Below are 21,481 nucleotides of genomic sequence, written 5' to 3' on the forward strand. Positions count from 1 at the left end.
TAAAAGAAAATGATCTTTTACCAAAAGGAGTCACATTAACCACATGTAACTGAAAAGAAAAGATGTATTTAAATTTTTTTAACTTATTACTTATAGAATATATTGTTTCCCTTCTGTGACTGTAAATGTCATCTCTTGTTTTTCCTCAGTGGAGGTCCTCCTATGTCGTGGAGGCATTAATGCAAACACAGACATATTAAGGCTAACTTCCAATCTTCATTTTTCTTTTTCATTTTCATGGGCATAACCATCAGTGAAACTGTCCTTGTCAGGGGGAAAAAAAAGTTAACTGTGAATTTGATTTTGCAGGATACAATTATCTGAGGGACTTTCTAAAATTTTATTTTATTTTATTTTATTTTATTGTATTGTATTGTATTGTATTGTATTTATTTATTATTTTATTGTAGAGACAGAGCATGAAGGGGGAGAGGGGCAGACAGAGAGAGAATCCCAAGTAGGCTCTGTATTGTCAGCCCAGAGAGCCTGACATAGGGCTCGAACTCATGGACTGCAAGATCATAACCTGAGCTGACATCGTGAGTCAGACTCTTAAATGACGAAACACCCAGGAACCCCTGTTTGAGGGACTTTCTGAACATTAGGATGTCATTATCATGATAGGTATTCTTACCCTGACAGCGTATCTGTCTGTAAATTAAGCTCGAATATGTTCACCTGTGTCTTGCATCCCATTTTAGCATTATCTTTCTCAGGTGACATTTGAAAATTGCTACACGTTTTAATCGTAGTTATGGTTAGAATAAAATGGAAGAACATGGTTGTCTGGTTTGTTTGCTAAATTACGAATTGGATCAATACAAGTCTCTTCTCTGTCGGGCTTTTCATTGGTACATCAAACAACAAATGTCACATATTCAACGATGGATCAACATGTGTGGAATGAATGAGTAATTGTCTCGAAGAGTCCAGCCTCTGGGCTTTTGGCAACATGACATTTTGATTGATAGTATAGCCATCACAAGACTTTTGGGCTTCAGATGTTCAATGTTAAATATCATCTGCTTCACTATTGGCAAATAGATCTCATTTCAAATGACAGCCAGAAAAATGCTGAAAGATCCGTGCTAGGAAAGACTGTAAGTTCACACCAGATCCATTAGGGAAGAGGGTTGTGGTGGACTCATGTCTGTCATGGGCACAGACAGAGAAGCACCAGCATGCATGCTTTGTAGTTGTCAGACACGATCAAGTCCAACCTCAGGGTCAGCATGTTTTTCGGCACAATATGATCGGCGATTCCCTTCACGTCCATTACAGTGTCTCTTCTATACTATGTAAGATTTGCAGTCAGTTCGTTTACTTCTGTATTTTTTTTTTTTTTTTTTTTTTTTTAGTGTATACGTGTATCTTTGAGAGAGAGTGTAAGCAGGGGAAAGGCAGAGAGAGGAAGAGAGAATCCCGAGCAGGCTCTGTACTGTCAGCACAGTCAAGTGTGTGGCTCGGTCTCATGGACCGTGAGATCATGACCTGAGCTGAAATCAAACGTCCCATGCTTAACCGACTGAGCCACCCAGGTGCCCCTGTTTTCATCCACATTTTTAGAAAGAGTCTATCTTTGTTCTGAATGCTAGATTTGAAAGTGGCACAACTAAATAGGAAGGAGCATTTGTAAACATTCCAGCCATTCTCAGAAATGGTCTCAGGATACATTCTGCTGTGAGCGTCCAACGAAAGGTCATATTCTTTCTATGTCTACCCGCTGTGCATCATGTGGGAGTGCTAAGGAGAAAAAAACACAATCTTTGTGATAAATAAACGCAAGTACAAAAGTCAAGAAAATCCTATTAAGGGTTAAAACCATCACATGATACACACCCAGAAGCCACTGAGCTTTCTGGGCTAAGAAATGGGCGAGGGGGGTACACCGGGCGTAGAACTGTCGCGCAGCCTTTCATTATTGCCATCGTTAGGGGGCATCTTAATGCCTACACGGGCATTGGGATCATCTAGAGAGAAACAGAGTGCAGCCTGTCCAAGGCCACTTAAAACAGCCGCCCTTGGATGGGGTAACGATGAGGAGACCATTTTACAAGACAGTTTAAGTACTCACTCATACTCCTCAGGCATCACTTGTTTTCCAAAATGAATTCTACAGATGTGAAATATGACCCGATTTGACTGGATTTCTGAAAAATCAGTTATTACGTGAAGGGCGTGACTTCTGAGTTGCTGATATCAGATAGATCGTTTTAAAAAAATCCTTTAAAAAAAATTTTTTTTATTATACACATGTGAAATCCCAAAGAAGCAAGTCTTGGAATTTTCAGTGCTTTAATTCGTCTTTTAATGTGTTTTGAAGTACTTTAGGAAGAACACTATGAAAAGACAATTTTCACATTTGTAACTCATCGATAAAATAACGGTACAAATCATAATGTAAGATATATATTCAACATCTTCATAGCAATAGGTCCTATTTTCTTAAAAAGAAACATGTCCTCTATGACACTGACAACCTCTGGTCTCTTGTATTGATCATTTTGGTAGGCGCTCACTGTGTTTATGTGTTACTGTCGCTCACAGCCGTGTCCTGTGGGAATCCTGGCACGCCCACCAACGGCATGATTGTCAGCAGTGACGGCGTCCTGTTCTCCAGCTCGGTCATCTACGCCTGTTGGGAAGGCTACAAGACCTCGGGGTTAATGATTCGGCACTGCACAGCCAACGGGACCTGGACCGGCACAGCCCCCGACTGTACAAGTTAGTAACAGCTGTCACGTGGGCCCAAGGACGTCACCGACTTGACCGAGAAAAATTTATTTGTTAAATACTTTATTGATTTTTTTAACACATGGCAAAAACAAGGTCTGCATATATATGATGGCTCTATTTATTAGACAGTTTCAGATCTTTCTTCACCTTCTTATTTATATGGTTGAAAATATTTTCTTCTTTTTAACGTCTACTTATCTTTGAGGGGGGGAGAGAGAGATTACATGCGTGTAAGCAGGGGGAGGGCAGAGAGGGGGACAGAGAATCTAAAGCAGGCTCTGTGCTGTCAGCAGTGAGACTGAAGTGGGGCTCGAACTCACAAACCGTGAGATCATGACCTGAGCCAAAGTCAGACATTTAACCAACCGAGCCACACAGGCGCCCCCAAAGCTACTTTCATCGGCCAGTGGGTTGGACGTTGGAAAATTGGGGCCAACAAAAGTCAAGGTTTGTCCTCTCTGTAGAACATCTCGTTTGCAGAGAAATAGGAAAAGTGTTTATTCTCTGATAGCAGCCTTTGTCTCTGCCCTTAACTTGTGATGAGAGTACACACGGTACATAATTAAGGACGGGACAAAGATGGCAGCCGGCATCCCCACAGCCAACCAGGACCGAATAGAAACAAGCGATTCCAAACACAGCGTCCCGACAGCCAGTCAGCAAACAGAGGACAGTACTGCTGTAACAATTTACCACTGAATCAATTTCGTTCGTTTTCATTAAGTTTAATTTTTTATTTATTTGGAGAAAAAGAGAGTGAGCATGGGAGGGGCAGGGAGGAGAGACAGAGAGGGAGAGAAAGAATATCCCAAGCAGGTTCTGCGCTGTCGGCACAGAGCCCGAAGTGGGGCTCAAACCCACGAACCATGAGATCGTGACCTGAGCCGAGACCAAGAGTCAGACACTTAACTGACTGAGCCACCCAAGCGCCCCACTGCTTAATCATTTTGAATATCAGCATAAGGGGAGTAACATGAACAGAAACCATAATGAATTCATTTACTGTTTGCTTTTGTTTTTGTTTTTACCTTTCTAATGCTTTTTGTCTTCTGCTCATTAGTTATAAGCTGTGGGGACCCAGGTACACTGGCCAATGGCATCCAGTTTGGGACGGATTTCACCTTCAATAAGACTGTAAGCTATCAGTGTGACCCTGGCTATCTCCTGGAACCTGTCACATCATCCACCATCCGTTGTACCAAAGACAGTACATGGAATAACAGCAAACCCACCTGCAAAGGTCTGTGTCATTACCTTTCTGGTCTTGCTGACACAGAAGCGTTTGTTGAATTCCATTTCACTGCATTTGCAAGCATTTATGATGTCCTCTATGTGCTAGGAATTCTCGTGACTCATTTGCAAGTAAAATCACTGCCATTTTCTTAATACATTAATCTCAGCTTTACAGATGGGAAAACAGACTAGCAGAGTTAGTAAACGGCTCAGTGTACAAACCAAGATGGGGAGACATCAGCTCTCAAATGATGGGGTACAACCTTTAAGTCTGTATTTTGAATCCCGGTGATGTCCTCTCTCTCGGTAAACATTGTTAACCCCAGATTTATTAAGGCTTAAGGCAGGTATGATGGGGAAGAATAATTATAGGACTTTAAACTCCACTTCGAGAGAGAAGCCAATCATCAAATAATGGCGGACCATGTTGGTACCATGATGTTCTGTGGGATTCGGACACTGAGTCTGAAGATGCCCTACAAGTATAGAGGCGGTAGAAAAGGTGTATGACTCGGGGGTTGGACTTTGCAGGGAGAGAAGGTCAGGGAGACGCCAGTGGATGTGACTTGAACGATGTAGCTGAGGGCTGGGCTTTGACAGTGAGAAGACGGTGGTGCTGGAGACAGTTGTCCAAAGACAGCGATCTGCATGGTTAGGGCTCCTCTGCCAGCACTGGAGAGAGCACGTGCCGGCTTCCTTATCAGCCGGGCCAGAGTGGGGCAGGAGGGGCACAGGGAGACGAGCGGGGCTTGAGCGGGGCTGGCCCCAAACAAAAATGCAGTGCCTGGCTCTTTGTTGGACTAGGACCCCGGACAGTTCTGGGGGAGTTGTGAGTTGGACCCTGGCAACTGCTGGTGAGGAAGCGTTCATCTTCAGTGGGCTCTGAGAGGCAGATGGGTCTTGGGGCTTGCGTGCACAGAGCTCAGTGTGAGGCCTCCGTGAGAGCTGGGTGCTCAACCACCTGGCTCCCTCTCCCTTCCGACGCGGGCCTGTTGGTGGGCCACGTTTTCCCTCCTGCCGGTGCGTAAGGGTCGCAGAGGCTCCTGTCTTCCGCCAGCCATCATTAATGCTGTGTCTGTTGCAGGCGCTGGATAAACGTTTACTGAAAGTCACAGACTAGTGTCAGGAGCCATCTAGTCACGTGACGTGCTCATGACAGCGACCAATAATTGCACTGGTCTCTGTGATGTCACATGCTTTTGTAGACTTTTGCTCCTCTTTTGAACAGCCAGTGCAGTTGGAAGGAACTCCGTGGGCAACCAGGCCCTTCCAGAAGAGACCACTCTCTCCCTCTGAACCTGTCTGGGGCTAGTCACCTCCTCACGTGATTCTGTGAAACCACGTCGCTCATTACTGTTCCCTCCTAGGGGACTTCTCACTTGATATCCCCTGTCTAGAGCACGTGTCCCCCCTACCCCCTCACGTGTGGACTCTCAAGAAATATTGGTTGAAAAAACTGAATAGATGAGAGATAACAGAGAGGCTCATTTCCAACTGCTGACTGTGCATGTGTGACTGTGTCTTCCGACGTGAGAATGCCTGAGTGTGAGCACGCAGAAGAAAATGCAGGTGAGAGTATACACCTGGGTCCCTTCTCTTGCTGCCTTCTGTCATTGGCAAGCCTCCTCCAGGGTGAAAAATCCAGAAAGCTCTTGGATCTTCCAAGAAGATTAGTCGATCGCAGTCCCCAGCCCCCTGCACTTCAGGGTAATGGCTAGACTCTAACGGGGCTACCTGGGGCCACGCCAACCACTCATCATCTGTGAGAACTGCGTCCCTGCTCGGGGGCCCCACCGTCAGCTCAGGGCTGATATAATACACTGGGCGGTGGTGTTCCACAGAATCTTCTTAACCATGCAAGTGCTTGGTTTTTAATTTTTCGGCAAATGGATCCACAGCCTATGTCTTTCACATATTATATCTTTATGTGTTAAAAAAACACAGAGCTTGCCAACTATATATATAAATCCAGAAGTCTGTACTCATGTCATATAAGCAAGCCCAGATTTGATTTGTTGTTGAGAACCATCATGAAAAGACATACATTGAATACGAGTATTTCTTCCCTTCTTGGCCTTGTACGTATTGAGAATGTCATGTTCAACCCTGCTTTCTTCCACCGTGTGGTATGTTGTGACTTTGCTGTGCTCTTATGGACTTGATCTAAATTAATGAAGAAATACTGGAGAAAAGTTTTATGATCTCGATGTGCTGTCTGCCTCAATAATTCTCGTATTAAAAGAAAACAACCCTGTGTAGATGTCCTTTGTGATGCGGGTAGAATTAAAACGTGCAACCTGTGAGTGTTAGGGTCGTGGCGGATGCTCCGGATGTTCAGTCTGGTCTGTTCTTTGAAACAGCTGTCACGTGTGGCCAGCCTCCTCAAGTACAGCACGGGAAGGTGGAGGGAGCAGATTTCCACTGGGGGTCCAGCATCAGTTACAGCTGCGTGGACGGCTTCCAGCCCTCTCACTCCGCCATCCTTTCCTGCGAAGGCCGTGGGGTGTGGAAAGGGGAGGTGCCCCAGTGCCTACGTAAGTCCCCCAGTAATGCTTGTTCCTGGGTCACGTTGCACTGGACCATGAGGAGCACCCTCAGCTCCCGGTGTGAGGAGAACAGCGACGTGTCCTCTGTAGCCATGCTACCATATGCAAACGTTCACGCTTGAGACCTCCCCGCTCAAATGCGCATTCTGCCCCTCGGTCATTTCCCAGTTTAATAGTCGTCCCCAAAGATTTCGCGGACACTAGTTCCACGACCCGAGTGGGCTGACCCGATGCGGCGGCTCCTATTGTTGGCTGACTGCCTTGTTGTCTCCAACAGCTGTGTTCTGCGGAGACCCCGGCACCCCCGCGGAGGGGCGGCTCAGTGGCAAAAGCTTCACCTATAAATCTGAAGTCTTCTTCCAGTGCAAACCTCCCTTCATACTGGTGGGGTCCTCGAGAAGAACCTGCCAGGCCGACGGCACGTGGAGCGGCACCCAGCCCACCTGCATCGGTAGGAACGTTGGCAAGACCACCCCGAGGGTGTTCGGGGGTGGGGACCCGCTCGCTAAAATGGGATCGTTTGTGGCTTCACAGATCCTGTGCCCACAGATGGTTCGTTGGGCAAGCCCTCGTCGGCTACTCCGATTAAACCCTACAGATCAACTTTGGACTTGAATTCAGGTCTTGTTTCCCTGTCTGCACCTCAAGCGGCAGGAGCATTCTTTCAGGGAAAGACAGCTTTGTTGAAGACACCGTCATTGCCCTTCTCCAAAGCCACCATTACCGGGAAGACGGCCTGGCTGTTGTTTGGGCGTCGTCCCCTTGGTGCCAGTCTGTCTTCACTGGCCAGTCCCTACTGACCCACCCACACCAGCAGTGGTGGAAGGAGTCGGGCACGACGTTCTGGTGACCTTGGAATATGGCAACGAGACTTATGAGTCAGAAGACGCTTTCCATATGATTTAAGCCCTGCCTTTTTATGTTGCATTTCTGTCTCCTAGAAAGGATTCAGATGCAAGCTGTATTTGTCAAAAGTCAAATTCTTAGTGGCAGAGAAACATTACCCTTTATTTCTGTTAAGAGCAATTTTCTTCATACCTCATGGCTGCAGATTCATGTTGATTGATGGGTTAATTTCTTCACCAGCTGTACTGAGCCAAGGAGTAGATGTTCTGCATCTTTGTAGTAAACAATTAATGATCTATAGTCATGGTTTCTAAGAAATTGACTGATTACTACTTAAACACAAAGAGCTTCAGGAATAATTTCCTTGAAGCACTGCCTTTTTTTTTTTTTATTAATAGACATGTTTACTGCTATTTCATTTAAACCGTTGCTACACGGTTCCTATCTCTATACTAAGAAATGGTTTTCTTCCTTCCAATAGGTTAGTTTCTCTCGAAAACAATTTGTTTTGTAAGTTAGGTAATTTTTTTCATACGAGCATCTAGAGAGCAGCAAATAATAAAGCTACACGCTCCTCATTGCTCAAGTCCTACATTTTTGGGGAGAGAAATGTCACTTTTGGTCTACCCTATGCCTCAACTTTGAAGCACTAAATATATTTCCCATTTTGAAGTCTCGAGGAAAATTAACTCAAGAAATTTGCAATCACGTAATGGATGACTGAAAGAGATGACCACTAGTGAACTCCTTAAGAACCGAGGGATCATAATAATTATTGAAGACAGCATATTAGTGGACCAACCAGTATACTATGTCTGACCAGAAAATGGAAAAGAGTGTTCATTCTGATACAGAAAATAATACACAGAGCAATTTAGAATCTGATAAAGAACTAAAGAGGAATACCTAAAGAAGTCTGAAAAGAAGATGAAAATAGCAATTTACTTTGATTTTTAACTTTAATGCAAAACATATCTGCCAAAATATAATTTTCTCAATTTTTTATAGTTTATCTATTTTTAGAGAGAGAGAGAGAGAGAGGGAGAGGGAGGGAATGAGCAGGGGAGGGGTAGAGAGAGAAGGAGAGAGGATCCCAAGCAGACTCCGGGCTCGGCGCAGAGCCCTATGCGGGGCTCGATCTCGAGACCGTGAGATCATGACCTGACTCGAAATCCAGAGTCGGGCACTTAACCAGCGGAGCCACCCAGACCCCCCCAGTTTTCTCAAATTTTTATGACCTTTGAGTAAACATGTTAGAGTCCCTAGAGTAACCGTATCTGGCGCTCTTTGTTTTGTTTCGGTTTTTTTTTTTTTTCAACGTTTATTTATTTTTGGGACAGAGAGAGACAGAGCATGAACGGGGGAGGGGCAGAGAGAGAGGGAGTCACAGAGTCGGAAACAGGCTCCAGGCTCTGAGCCATCAGCCCAGAGCCCGACGCGGGGCTCGAACTCACGGACCGCAAGATCGTGACCTGGCTGAAGTCGGACGCTCAACCGACTGCGCCACCCAGGCGCCCCTGTTTTGTTTTGTTTTTATGTGCACTTCAGATCCAGCTCATAACAGCTGCCCAGACCCCGGCACTCCACACTTTGGAATACAGAATAGCTCCAGAGGATATGAGGTATTCCATTTTTATTTCGCACTGTTTCTCTGTAAGTATAAAATGCAATTGACACTCGAACATGTGCGCATGGTTTCACGTACCCTGATTCATCGTATGTTTGTGGAGATACGTGGATTCGGAGAGGATGCCCACGTGATATTTTAACTGTCAAAATTGGGATAGCTGGATGCATCTTAATTCACACAGTAGCAATTGTCATATTGATTTCTACTTGGAAGTTTGCATGACGTGATGTTTTTTGTTCGCTGAACTGTCACGGCAGTTCTCCAGAGTGACTGGTCACTGAATAGCTACACGTAACAATACCCTGTTCAGTGACCCGATGCATCGTGGGCAAATAATACTAGGTTTTAGAGACAAAAACAGAAGAAAACGCATTCAGCCTCCTCAGCTAGTAGGCTTACTTTGTGATATTTCTTTTCCACGCCACCTCTGTGTATGAACTGTTTGCATACTTGATATCACGTTTGACGTTCGTTTGACTTTTTAAATAAAAAGTACATTAACACGTTAGGTAGTATTAGAGGAATAACCAAAACTGGGAGGTAATGAACCTTGAAATAAAATGTTTCCACCATCTTAAGTGATCAAGTGACTTCACAGCTCGATGATGAGATGGCTTTGAAAGCCACAGTTAAATATGTGTAGTGCATTCAAGTTAGAGAGCCCACTAATTAAGAATAAAAAGCCTTTTTTCTTCAGCCACTTCACTGAGGCTTTCCTGAAACCTAACATATTCTTTCTTGGCTGGCTCTAACACACCTTGGCTACTTCCTGACGGCATTCCTACATCCCCCAGAGGAACTTGTCATAGGTACCTATGAGGCACAATCTGGCGTATTTTATGTTAGGTGTCAAATGTGGCCCAGTCCTCAGGGAAATGCTTACTGGCGTGTAGAAATGTCATGCCACATATACGGCAAGGCCTGCAAATACTATACTGAGTAATGCTCTCACTGACCCCCCACGGGTTCCTTATCTGCCCTCAAAGAGCCCACGTGAAGTCCACATTTAGTGACTACACTCGGCATCCTATGCCTGGGATCTATCTTAAGAAACTAATAGGAATGGATAAATTTCTCGCTCCTCTGATGACAAAATCAAGTTACACTAATAAGAATGATAGGTTGGATCCAAAAGCAAGATTTGCTAATACTTTAAAGACACAGACGCCATCGTTTAAGGAGATGGCTAACCCTGTCAGAGGAATCGTCCCAAAATGTTTCTTGTTTCTTCTTTCGTTTTCATCAGGACACATTAAGGTGTGAATATAACAGAGTTTTGTTTTCTTCAGCACTGCGTTCTGCAACATGCTCACGCAGAATGAGCCTCTTCGGTTTTAGAGCATCCCTTGTCATGCTGTGTTCATTACGCAATTTAAATGCTGCCCTCCAGTCTCCGGCGGGCAGAGAATCAAAAAAATTTGATTTTTTTTTTTTCTGTATAAATTCCAATCTCTACTTTCAGGTGCCATTGGTAAGGAACAGCTTGTTTATTTTTTATTTTTTTTCTGACACGCTTCATCACTATTCAGTGCAGCAACTATTGCCCCATGTTTTACTCATAGTTCTTCTCCCCAAAATCCCAATGAGGGAGATAGGGACTGACCCAGATGGGAAGACACATGTAGAGGAATTAAGGACCTGGTTTGAATCCTCTGAGCAAGAATCAGGGTGCACTCTTCACCTGTGCACTTACATGGCTTCATAATTCATGCCTTAGGAACCCACTTGGTCCCATTCCGAACCACAGGGTGTGCGAAGCTGCCTTCCAGGTGTAGACCACCTTTCTGTGAGCGTACTTCTCTTCCGTTTTCTGTTCTCCCCAACCTGCATGTCCCGGATATAAGTGATCGGTGACCAGGAGAGATCATTGATTCCCTTCAACACATGACCATCAATGATCCGCAAAAAACATGTCTACAGACCACTGGGAACCTTCCCTTCAAGGCATTTCCAGTTAAGTTGGGGAAGTAGATAAACATACAGGTGCTTCTAGGACATTGCAGTAAGAAGCATATGATGCATCCTTGGAAGGTCAGGAAAGAATGTGCAGAAGTGAAAGTTAGCAAGATATCAACAACTAAGGGGGGGGGAGGTAGGGGAGGTTGTGAAGGTCTATTGGGAAGATACTTCAGGCATGCGGGTGGCAATAAAGAGTCCAAGTATCTGCTGCTTCAGGAGGATAGACTGAGTTTCGAGAGATTCTACGATAGAGCAAGAGCTGGCCAATCCCCAGCAGTGTCAACAAAAGCAATTGGGTAAAGCCAACACCTTAAATAGGGATAGCAGGAAATAATGGAAAAGGGAAAAAAATTATTACAATCTGAAGACACAGAGGGCCAAAAGGAAAGAGAAAAAGCGTTCTTTCATCACCCAAGTAAACTCCCTCTTAAATGAGCACAGTTCTCTGCACCTGCCTGTATCCTCACCTCGTGCATTGAGCAACTCAGCCATAACACGCAGTTGAAACGTCCATGCTGGCTCAAACAATGGCCTGACATGGAAGAGAGATGTCACTCGCGTATCTTACCCTGGAATGAGCTTTCCGGCGTGATGACATTGTATCTCGCACGTCCACTCCGCCTCTGAAGCCCATGTTGGATTTCCTCTCTAGGTTGGAAGCACCGTGTTTTTCAGGTGCAGAAAAGGTTACCACATCCAAGGTTCTACGACTCGGACTTGCCTGGCAAATTTAACTTGGAGTGGAATACAGACAGAATGTATACGTAAGTGTGATTTCTTCCACTGCAGCCACAGCCTATGTGTTCTCGAACCTCTGGGAGGCGTTTGCCCTCAAGGGAAATAATGAGGAATTGCCTGATTTTTGTTTGTTTGATCATTTCTAATTCCCTAGACCAGAATTTCTCAGAGTTTGATTCCCTAGAACTAGCAGCATCAGCGTCACCTGGGAGTTGGGTAGTGATTAAAATTCTCAAGCTGTGGCCCCAGACTTTGGGAATCAGAAACTCAGGGGCTGGAACCCCAGTGGGAGCAAAAAGGAAGGACAGCACGCTATCATCACCCAGCTCTGCGGGTGATACTGGGGCACGCTAAGGTCTGAGAACATGCCCTAAACCAAACACAAGTGAATGACATCGGTAACACTCACAGAAAGGAAACGTTCTTATCCATGCTATTATTCTTCTAGAATGTTTACATCAGATTATTAAAGAGAGGGTAAAATGGATCATGAAATATGTCATGATATTAGTAGAAATATCTTAAATGTTATTTTTTTATTTTAGAGAAAGAGTGAGCAGGGGAGAGGGCGGTGGGGGGGGGGGAGAGAGAGAGAGAGAGAGAGAGAGAGAGAGAGAGAGAGAGAGAGAATCTCAAGCAGGCTCCAAGCTCAGTGTGGAGCCTGAAATGGGTCTTGATCCCACAACCCTGGGATCATGACCTGAGCCCAAATCAAGAGTCGGACGCTCAACCGACTGAGCCACCCAGGCGCCCCTTAAACGTTATTTTTGAAGTCCATATGAATTTATCATTCAAATTGTTATGTAGGATAAAATTTTATTTTGTGACTTAATCATGAGAAATAGAAAAGATATTGTGGGAACGATTCATAAGTCAGTATTTCACCCTCTATCAGCTTAATGAAATAAAAAATTTTAATCTTACTGTGTTAAATAAGAGAATCAAAAAAAGAATGTCATGAAAAATTCTTTTAATGGTGTATAAAATGTGATTTTTGTGTATTTATCAGTATTATCAGGTGTATATTTAATTCAAAGCTACCATCTCTAATACTCTAGTCAAATGATATATGTGGATATTATGTGTGCACAGATATGCATATATATGTGTATATATATTTGCATATAGACTTGTATGTCTGTGTATATGTACGTATACAAACACGTGTGTGTTTGTGTCCGTGGATCTTGGAGCTTGCTAATATCAGGTATTCGTATGTTGAAAGTTTGCTGAAGCAGAAAATAGTATGATACTTAAAACAGTTGCATTCATAATTTTAATGTTGTCAACTTGTTTTATAATCATCTGCGAAGAAGTCCATTTCTTGAGACATACGTAAGAAGTTACTTGAGATTTAAACATTGCAATCTTACTTACTCCTAAATTACATTTTAAGAGAAGTAAGAATCTATAACATTGCACTCAGCTTTCTAAACATAAATCAAATTTTTACCAAAATTATTGAATTAACTCAATAACAGCCTTGTTAGCTGCCATCAGACAAAAATCAAGGCATATTTCTTTTTTGTGGGGCAGGCTGGGTGGCTCAGTTGGTTGAGCATCCAACTCTTGATTTGGGCTCAGGTCGTGATCCCAGGGTCGTGGGATCGAGCCCTGAGTAGGGGTCCATACACAGTGTGGAACCTGCTTGGGATTCTCTCTCTCCCTTTGCTCCTCCCTCTCTTGCACATGTGCACTCTCTCTTTCTCTCTCTCTCTTTCTCTCTCAGTCTGTTTAAAATAAAAATTGAAGGGGTGCCTGGGTAGCTCAGTTGGTTAAGCATTCAACTCTTGACTTCACCTCAGACCCTGATCTCACGGTTCGTGGGTTCAAGCCCCGCATTGGGCTCTGCACAGTCCGTGCGGAGCCTGCTTGGGATTCTCTCTCGCTCCCTCTCTTTCTGCCTCTCTCCACCCATCTTGTCAGTCTCCTTCTCTCCCTCTCAAAATAAATAAATAAACTTACAAAAATTAAAATGAAATATAAATTTTAAAAAAGTGTATTTCTATACCTGTGCCGATCTGTGTGTGTTTAGCTTATAGGGATGGTCTTTTAAGGAAATGTGACATATCATTTATCTTAATAGTATATCAGAAGTGATCTATTTATTTCAGCGCTCTGATTTATATTCTAAATTTCTACACGTAATTAATTACACACACTTACTTATATGCAGACAGGGAGAGTAGAGAGAGGAGGGGGCAGGGAGGGAAGGATAGGGAGGGAGAGCTGGCAAATCCCAAGTTTTCATGATGTTAAAAGTTTCAGGGAATATTGGGGATATTTCAAGATACCTACCATACTCTCAATTTTAAGTTGCAACCTGACTTTGCAGCCACTTCCAAATTTTGCCGCAGTTCCTGATTTCTTTAGACTCTAACTCTATCTTACGCAAAGTGCCAGTGCTTCCTAACAGAACGCGTGCCGTTTCAGCCCACGCCTGCAGACAGCCAGAAACGCCAGCCCACGCGGACGTGAGAGCGATAGACCTCCCCACCTTCGGTTACACCTTGGTGTACACCTGCCATCCGGGGTTCTTCCTCGCGGCCGGGTCTGAGCACAGGACGTGCAAAGCAGATATGAGGTGGACGGGAAAATCGCCTGTCTGTAAAAGTAAGTCGCTGAGGAGGGAGTGAACGCCCCTCCCTGCCGAGCCCCTAGCAGGAGCATCAGCTGCCCATCGGGCTAGCTTCCGTCGTAAGATCCATAAGTAAACAGCCTCATGGAAGTGATGTCGGTCACCCCAGCTGAATCTGTGCTTCATGTGGTGAGCTGTGTGTGTGAACGTGTGCGTAGTAAGTGTTTGGTACAACGGAGGCATAGTCTAAGTAGACATGTAGGTTTTACTATTTGCTAGTCACACTTGAAGCCACAGAGAAAAGCTGTCTGGTTCAAGAAAAGCATCATGCGCTAAAAGGCCAATAATACACACCATATTTTTGGAAAATGTATTTTTTTTTATGAAAATGGGCAAATATCACCCAGGATTGGTGGATATATAAACGAAGCCGTTATTTTTAAGACCACAGGCTGTTTGGTGGCAGGATATACATCTGTGTATTCTTTACATTGGTTCAAATTACAAAAGCGATTGGCACGAAGGTGATGCATCAATTACCCACGTATTTGTGTACTTACAAATGAGAGCCCTAAGACAGGGTCAGATCTGATGACAGCTGAACTTTGAGATTCCCCACCAAACACAGATCACACACGCATCAAATACTACATGGCATAAACATTAAATATGGAGTGTGATAAAATCTGTGACTTTAGTTTTACTCTCTGGAAGCCTATTTATATTTCCAAGTTAGGAATTCTTGTCTCCCTTGCCCTTCTCCATCAGATGCAGAAGAACGCGAACTTTAAAAACGTAGTTTGTAGTTTGATGCAGACCTATAAATGCTAAGAGATTTTGAGTTAAATCCAACGTGATAGACAAAAGTAAACGTCCTGCAAGGGAAACAATTTGGTGTTATTCAATATCTATCGATTTGTACTTCCGTTGATTTGGGTGAGGACTTGGAAAGTCAAGAGAGGCTACGAAATCTTAGATGTTCTGTAAGCCACCTTTCACTGGCGGCTAGCATATCCCAAATAGGATCGAGAAAATGGATATCAACCACCCTCGTTTGCAAGGCTCTCTGTTGTAGCACACCACACAGACATGCACCTGTCACAGCTGCACTGGTTTTCACCATTAAGCTCCGGTTTTTTTTGACAAACACAAAGGATACTCTGCTGTGAATGTAGGGGTTTAAATGGATATGTAGAAGACATTCCTATTTTGTACCTTCAAGCAATCTGGAGAAAGGAAAATTGCCTCAATTTGACATTTTTTCAAACTTATTCAAAAATAAATGTTTTTGAAAATGATAATTTGTCTTTTTACTTGTAGGTAAAGGAGTGGGAGAAGTTAATGAGACAGTTACTAAAACTCCAGGTTTGTATTCCAGAACAGTCCTAGATCTCAACCACATAAGCGATTTGTTCTCTACTCTGTACAGGGAAACAGATTTTAACATGCAAACTTCCGACTCCACTAGACCATGAGCGGGTTAGCGATCCAGCCACCTAGCGCGCCGAGCCCACGCACATTTCTTTCTTTCCTGACGGTGGTTTGTTAACGGAATGACAACACTTTACTTAAGACGAGAACCTGCGGCACGATCACACACGGTTTCATTAAAAGGTGCCTCGGGCATTGTGTGGGCAGAAACGGACTCGAACTGTTGATCATAGGATGTGATATAATGGAGAGCCTTATAAAGAGGGTTGCGATTCTTTCCTCTAAACCGGAAGCTGATGTGAATGAGGCATTGGGACAACGTCAGCTGTTACCTTGAGCCGATCGGATGTAGAGCTCCATTTTTCCCCCCGTATCTCCATAATCCAGGCATCCTCTGCCTCCCAACGTGTTAATTATTGCTTTTTGTTGTATGTGGTGCCTTGCTAGATGCATCACACAGAAAATCGAAAGATGCAGTCCTGTTTCCTAAGCGACATGCTTACTGCTCCAAATCCTCTGTGTTATAGAGACTCTTTTCATCATGCATTATGTCCCCAACTTACAATGTAAGTCAACCTTTTTTTTTTTAACAGATATAGAAAACTTGCATACATATATAAGGTCATTTCCCTAGTAGTTTCCTTATTCGACTTTGAACACCGATCTTTTAGACAGGAAGGTCTGTCCTGACATCAGATGCGGAAACCGTATGTGTAACGCTCTCGTTGAGTCACAACGCTGTGTTAAAACACCGCAGTCTCAGCCGGGCCAACGTCCCGACACGATGAAAGGAATTTTTCCAACGTACGCCTGAAGTGTGAAAACTCCTTCTTAAAATCGCTATTCAAATGTTATTTACAAACCGAATACGGAAATCAATAGCCTTTATCCAGACAACATTGTCCTCAGTGAAAGGAAACACAATCTGTTGCTGTGATGGTGTGTTTGTTCTGTTTTTGTTTGCTTATTTTTTTGTTTCAGATATTGAGATACTTGCATACTTTATTTTGAAGGTGCTTCCATCCTCATCCGTCCACCTTTTCTCATTCCCTCCGAGGGGACTTGCTAATTGTGGTTGTCTGTCGAGGTAGCGCGTCGTAACAAATCTCCGCTTGCGGTTGTCGTGTCACGCTGCAAACCAGCAGCAACAGAGCAGATGAGAAGGCCCCCAGGGATCACCGTCACCACATTGCCGATGGCCATGTTGATACAAGCAAGCCAGCTCTGGGACGCTGGTTACACCTTCCTGCACCCAGTCAGGCATGACCCATTCCTCTGATACACCAACATGAGCCACTCGTCAGTGACAGGCTGGAACCACTACATTCATAGCTTCAGCCGAGTGGGTACATTCTCACGTAGGGAAAACAACCCTGATAGGATTCTAAAGCCTGTTAATTTTAGTGAAGGAAAATACAGTCTTTTCAGGTTTGCCTGAAAACTGGGCCCCAAAACGGCCACTGATAGACAGGCAGACATGTTGAACGTCCCTTATCAATAAGCAGATGTGTGCGATGTCGTGTTGGTATCGTAGTTTTTAACCTTTCCTAAACTTGTAAAAGGCACTATGATTGCAAGCTGAGTCTACTGAGAGCCACGGGAAGGGCCGACGCTCGCTCCTTCTTGGCTGCCTCCCTAGCTGGGCTCGGTTTCATAGGCACAGCTGAGCTGGCAAGACAGGACGATGGCCAGTTGCGCTGAAAGGGGCACATGAACGTAGATAGTCTATGTGTGTCCTAGAAATTGGTTCCAGCAAGTGGATTCGCTAAAAAACTTGATTTAGGGAGAAATGCATCTTTACGTACATCCATGGCATTTGACATCGTTGCCTCTAACTTTCTTAGCAATCAGGGATGTTTTTCACAAGAATAGAAGAGCGTGGGTGGGTGGGTTGGGATCTCCTTGTGAGATAAAGACCTCCCGCCCCCGAGCACTTGTGTCTTTATGAGCTGGGTGAGCGCCCTTTACTGGCGCTTTGACGTGCAAGCTTTCTGAGGGCAGGCAGTTCCTGGTGGATGATACGTGCCAGCTCTCTGAGCTTTCTGTGTCTTCCAAAGAGTCGACCTGGATGTTAACGAACAACCGGTCGTGGTTTCCCGGGTCAGTCTAACATCTTATTATTAGACACAATAACCTCACCCCATATCAGTCGCTCTGGTTCACCGCACCCTCTGGCCTTGGCAGCTCCGTTAAAAAAGGAACGTTTTGGCACCTAAAGTATTTCTCCCACAAATCAACACACAGACGTGGGGGTGCATCTCACAGCAGTCTCCCTCCCCATTCCATTTCCATCGCATACATGCCATAGAGGGCCTGGGATAGGTCATCTCTGTCCTCATCACCGTCATGATCTGTGATCTCTCACTCAACACGTATTATGCCTCTGTGTTGTAGAATATCTAAATTTGATTTTTCTGTGTGAGCTAACATTCCTCTGGTTTCTTCCCCCCCCACAGTTCCTTCAGATGTATTTTTTATCAATTCAGTGTGGAAGGGATATTATGAATATTTAGGGAAAAGACAACCTGCAACTCTAACAGTTGACTGGTTCAACGCAACAAGTAGTAAGGTGAACGCGACCTTCCTCGAAGCCTCGCAGGTGGAGCTGAAATTGACAGGTAGGCCCTGAGGAGTTTCATTTTCCTCAACGAAGAATGTGGGCCGAGGCAGACCCTTTATCTCCTCACAGAGGAGGGAGCTACCATTTATTAAATGCTCATTAAAATTACATTGGCTTTGCATAAGCTGTGTCTCATGGGATCCTCTCGATAGCCATGGTAGGTTGGTATTCTCATTTTTAAAGATTACAGAACCAGCCCAGAAAAGCTAATTAATGTGCTTGCGATTATGCACGTGACATACTAAGTCAAAGATGTAAGATTTATATCCAGAGCTACATGTCTCCAAACTTCATTGTGTCAGTATCCTTGTTTTCAACTCACGGTCCTCATGAGATTTATTTGTCATCCTGCTGTTAAAATAAAAGCAGCTCTAATTTATAGGCCAGACCCCATTTTATGTACTTAACATATATTATCTTCCTCATTCTTACATCTGTCCTATGATATGAGCATCTTTATCAGACACATTCTTTACTGATGATAAAAGAGAGAAATAGAGAGAGAGAGAGAGACCCAGAAAAATGAAGTGTCTTTGCTAAGGTGCTTTGGTAGAGGTAGAATTTGAACTCAGAAATCAGGATTTCAGCACTTGGAACCTCGAGTCCACACTCTTTTTTTTTTTTTTTTTTTAATTTTTTTTTTCAACGTTTATTTATTTTTGGGACAGAGAGAGACAGAGCATGAACGGGGGAGGGGCAGAGAGAGAGGGAGACGCAGAATCGGAAACAGGCTCCAGGCTCCGAGCCATCAGCCCAGAGCCTGACGCGGGGCTCGAACTCACGGACCGCGAGATCGTGACCTGGCTGAAGTCAGACGCTTAACCGACTGCGCCACCCAGGCGCCCCGAGTCCACACTCTTAATAAGGGTATCACCTTTCTGACTATATAATGTCTTTTAAAATCTTCTCATTTATTTCACTTCTCACAGCTATGTATCCTTGTCTATAGACCAACTCCAGGAGGGTAGGGATTTTCTCTGAGCTATTCTCAAGGCCCAGCCCTGGGCCTGAATACCAAGGGGCCCCGAATGGCACCTGCTCTTTCTCCAGCCACTGGAAAGTATGATGGCGGCTCAAGATCCCCCCCCTTCCTCACATTCCCCTTTCCTGCTTCCTGGAAGTGGAAAACGTCCCAATATACATACTGTGGATTGAGGAAAAGCGAAATCATTTCAACTCCGAGAGGCTTAGCAGGCGCCTATCTGTGAGCCCACGGTCTCGCAGCCACACGCGACTTCCTACGTTGAACCTATAAGTGGAAAAGTGATTAGGCCACGTGCCCAAAGGTACCCGTCATCAAAACCCACCCAGGAACTTTTTTAAATGTCCAGATCCCTCAGTCTTCCCCAGCTGCCTGGCTTAATCATTCTCCTGGTAGAGTTTGGATTTATTCCTTTCTCAAAGAAGGTGGCTCCCCGAAGAGGGAGGGAGGAGGAAGGCAGAGCGTGCAGAGCCAGCCACGGCCAAACTGAGGCCCTGTGGGGGTGGCTGTTTGCCACATGAGACCGTATTTCATTACGTCTCCCTAGAGCGTGTAGCCCTGGGCTTCAGAGTTTTAGAGGTTGGGTGCAATGCCAACAACACGGAGCTGCTGAGGGCGGGAGGAAGACCAGCCCAGAAGGCCCAGGGCAGTCCCTCTTGTCAGCTGGGCCCCACTGGTTCCCCTCCACCCCGTGTGCCCGCCAGCGGAGACCGAGTCCTGGGACAGTAGAGATTAGCTTCTCTAGTTAGTTTGCAGTTAGTGTGAATTAGTAGCTCACGGCCGCGTTTTCTGGAACGGGCAGCAGCATCTTCCTTTGACCCCGTGTTCTCGGCACGGAGGACATTTTGGTTTTAGGTTATTATTCGTTTAGTACTTGTTTGTTTACTTATTTACCTACTTCCTCCATGGGGTGGAGAGTGAGCTCTGGCTGTCAGCGCAGTCCCCACCTGCGCCTCGCCACGTCACCTCATCTCTGGGCCGTACTGTTAAGTGTCATTCTCGCCGCCTCACGGGAGGCCGAGAGGTGTGACTGTGCGGTCTGTCCTGCCCAGAACCGCACCGGCTACTCAGGGATGCTCGGCACGTTCCGCTCACCGTGCTGTTCACTCTGTCTTTAGAAGGAGCCATATTTAGGGGCACCTGGGTTTCAGTCAGTCGAGCATCCGACTTCGGCTCAGGTCATGTTCTCCCGGTTCTTGAGTTCGGGCCCCGAGTCGGGCTCTGTGCTGACAGCTCGGAGCCTGGGGCCTGCTTCCGATACTGTGTCTCCCCCCTCTCTGCCCGTCCTCCATTCTCTCTCTCTCTCTCTCTCTCTCTCTCTCTCTCTCTCTCTCTCAAAAAAAACATCAAAAACAAAACAAGAGCTAGCCATATTAGGGCTTCTGGCTGGGGTCTCTTTGTCCTCACAAATGACCAAAATATGAATTTAAAAAGCTAGATTAAAACAATAATATAACTGAGTGTGTATAACCTTTATTCTTTCTGTGGGATAAAGACGTCGAATGCAATGCAGCGGATGGGTACGTGGAAAACAGAAGTACTGAGGCTCAAATATAAAAATAACAGCAATAATTTCCATTACTTCTGATATTGTCCTCTCTGTACTGTATTCCAAATCAAACGGATTGAACGCCTGAGTTATTAACCCTTGTGAAATCCACCAATGTAAGAATAACTGACTTTGATTTTCCGTAGGTGTTTACAAGAAGGAAGAAGCTCACTTACTTCTGAAGGCTTTCCAAATTAAAGGTCCCGCAGACATTTTTGTAAGCAAGTTTGAAAATGACAACTGGGGACTAGATGGCTATGTAAGTACTTCCTGTGAACGGTCGTCACACAGGCACAGAACAGGCACTTAGACCCACGTCCTGTATGTAACCCCACATTCCACCCCAAAGTCTGAACATGGCCATTGCGTAACCGCTCTGACAGTTCTAAAGAAAAAGTCATTCCCAGATAGAAATTTAACAAGTGCCACTAATATCTTTCTTTGCAAGTTAACCATCGTTTGTGTGCCGACTCATTGTCCGACATAAGGGTATGCGGCCTCATGTGATGCTCCCCAGCCAAGAGTGTGTCACAAAGTGAGTTTAACATGACGTAGGTTGTATGTGAATTCCTGTATCTGTCCCCCTTTACAACCCATGCACATGTTCTCGATTTTACTACCTGTTTCGTGGTG

At 44.8% G+C, this 21,481-nt stretch overlaps 1 protein-coding gene across 1 annotated transcript in view; it reads left to right on the plus strand.

Moving 5' to 3' along the window:
• Positions 1 to 21,481, plus strand: part of CSMD1 (CUB and Sushi multiple domains 1) — a 1,672,960-nt gene that overhangs the window by 1,640,617 nt on the left and 10,862 nt on the right. The window contains exons 60-69 of the mRNA XM_047092364.1: positions 2,548 to 2,724; positions 3,797 to 3,976; positions 6,330 to 6,503; positions 6,793 to 6,966; positions 8,910 to 8,983; positions 11,603 to 11,714; positions 14,122 to 14,301; positions 15,587 to 15,631; positions 18,154 to 18,315; positions 20,995 to 21,107. Coding sequence (XP_046948320.1) covers positions 2,548 to 2,724; positions 3,797 to 3,976; positions 6,330 to 6,503; positions 6,793 to 6,966; positions 8,910 to 8,983; positions 11,603 to 11,714; positions 14,122 to 14,301; positions 15,587 to 15,631; positions 18,154 to 18,315; positions 20,995 to 21,107 — 1,391 coding nt within the window. The remainder of the gene's footprint in view (positions 1 to 2,547; positions 2,725 to 3,796; positions 3,977 to 6,329; positions 6,504 to 6,792; positions 6,967 to 8,909; positions 8,984 to 11,602; positions 11,715 to 14,121; positions 14,302 to 15,586; positions 15,632 to 18,153; positions 18,316 to 20,994; positions 21,108 to 21,481) is intronic.

This window comes from Lynx rufus, unplaced genomic scaffold (genome assembly GCF_022079265.1).
Source record: "Lynx rufus isolate CCGP_SWC_20201006 ecotype Redwood Valley unplaced genomic scaffold, mLynRuf1.p SCAF_3, whole genome shotgun sequence".
Taxonomy (NCBI): domain Eukaryota; kingdom Metazoa; phylum Chordata; class Mammalia; order Carnivora; family Felidae; genus Lynx; species Lynx rufus.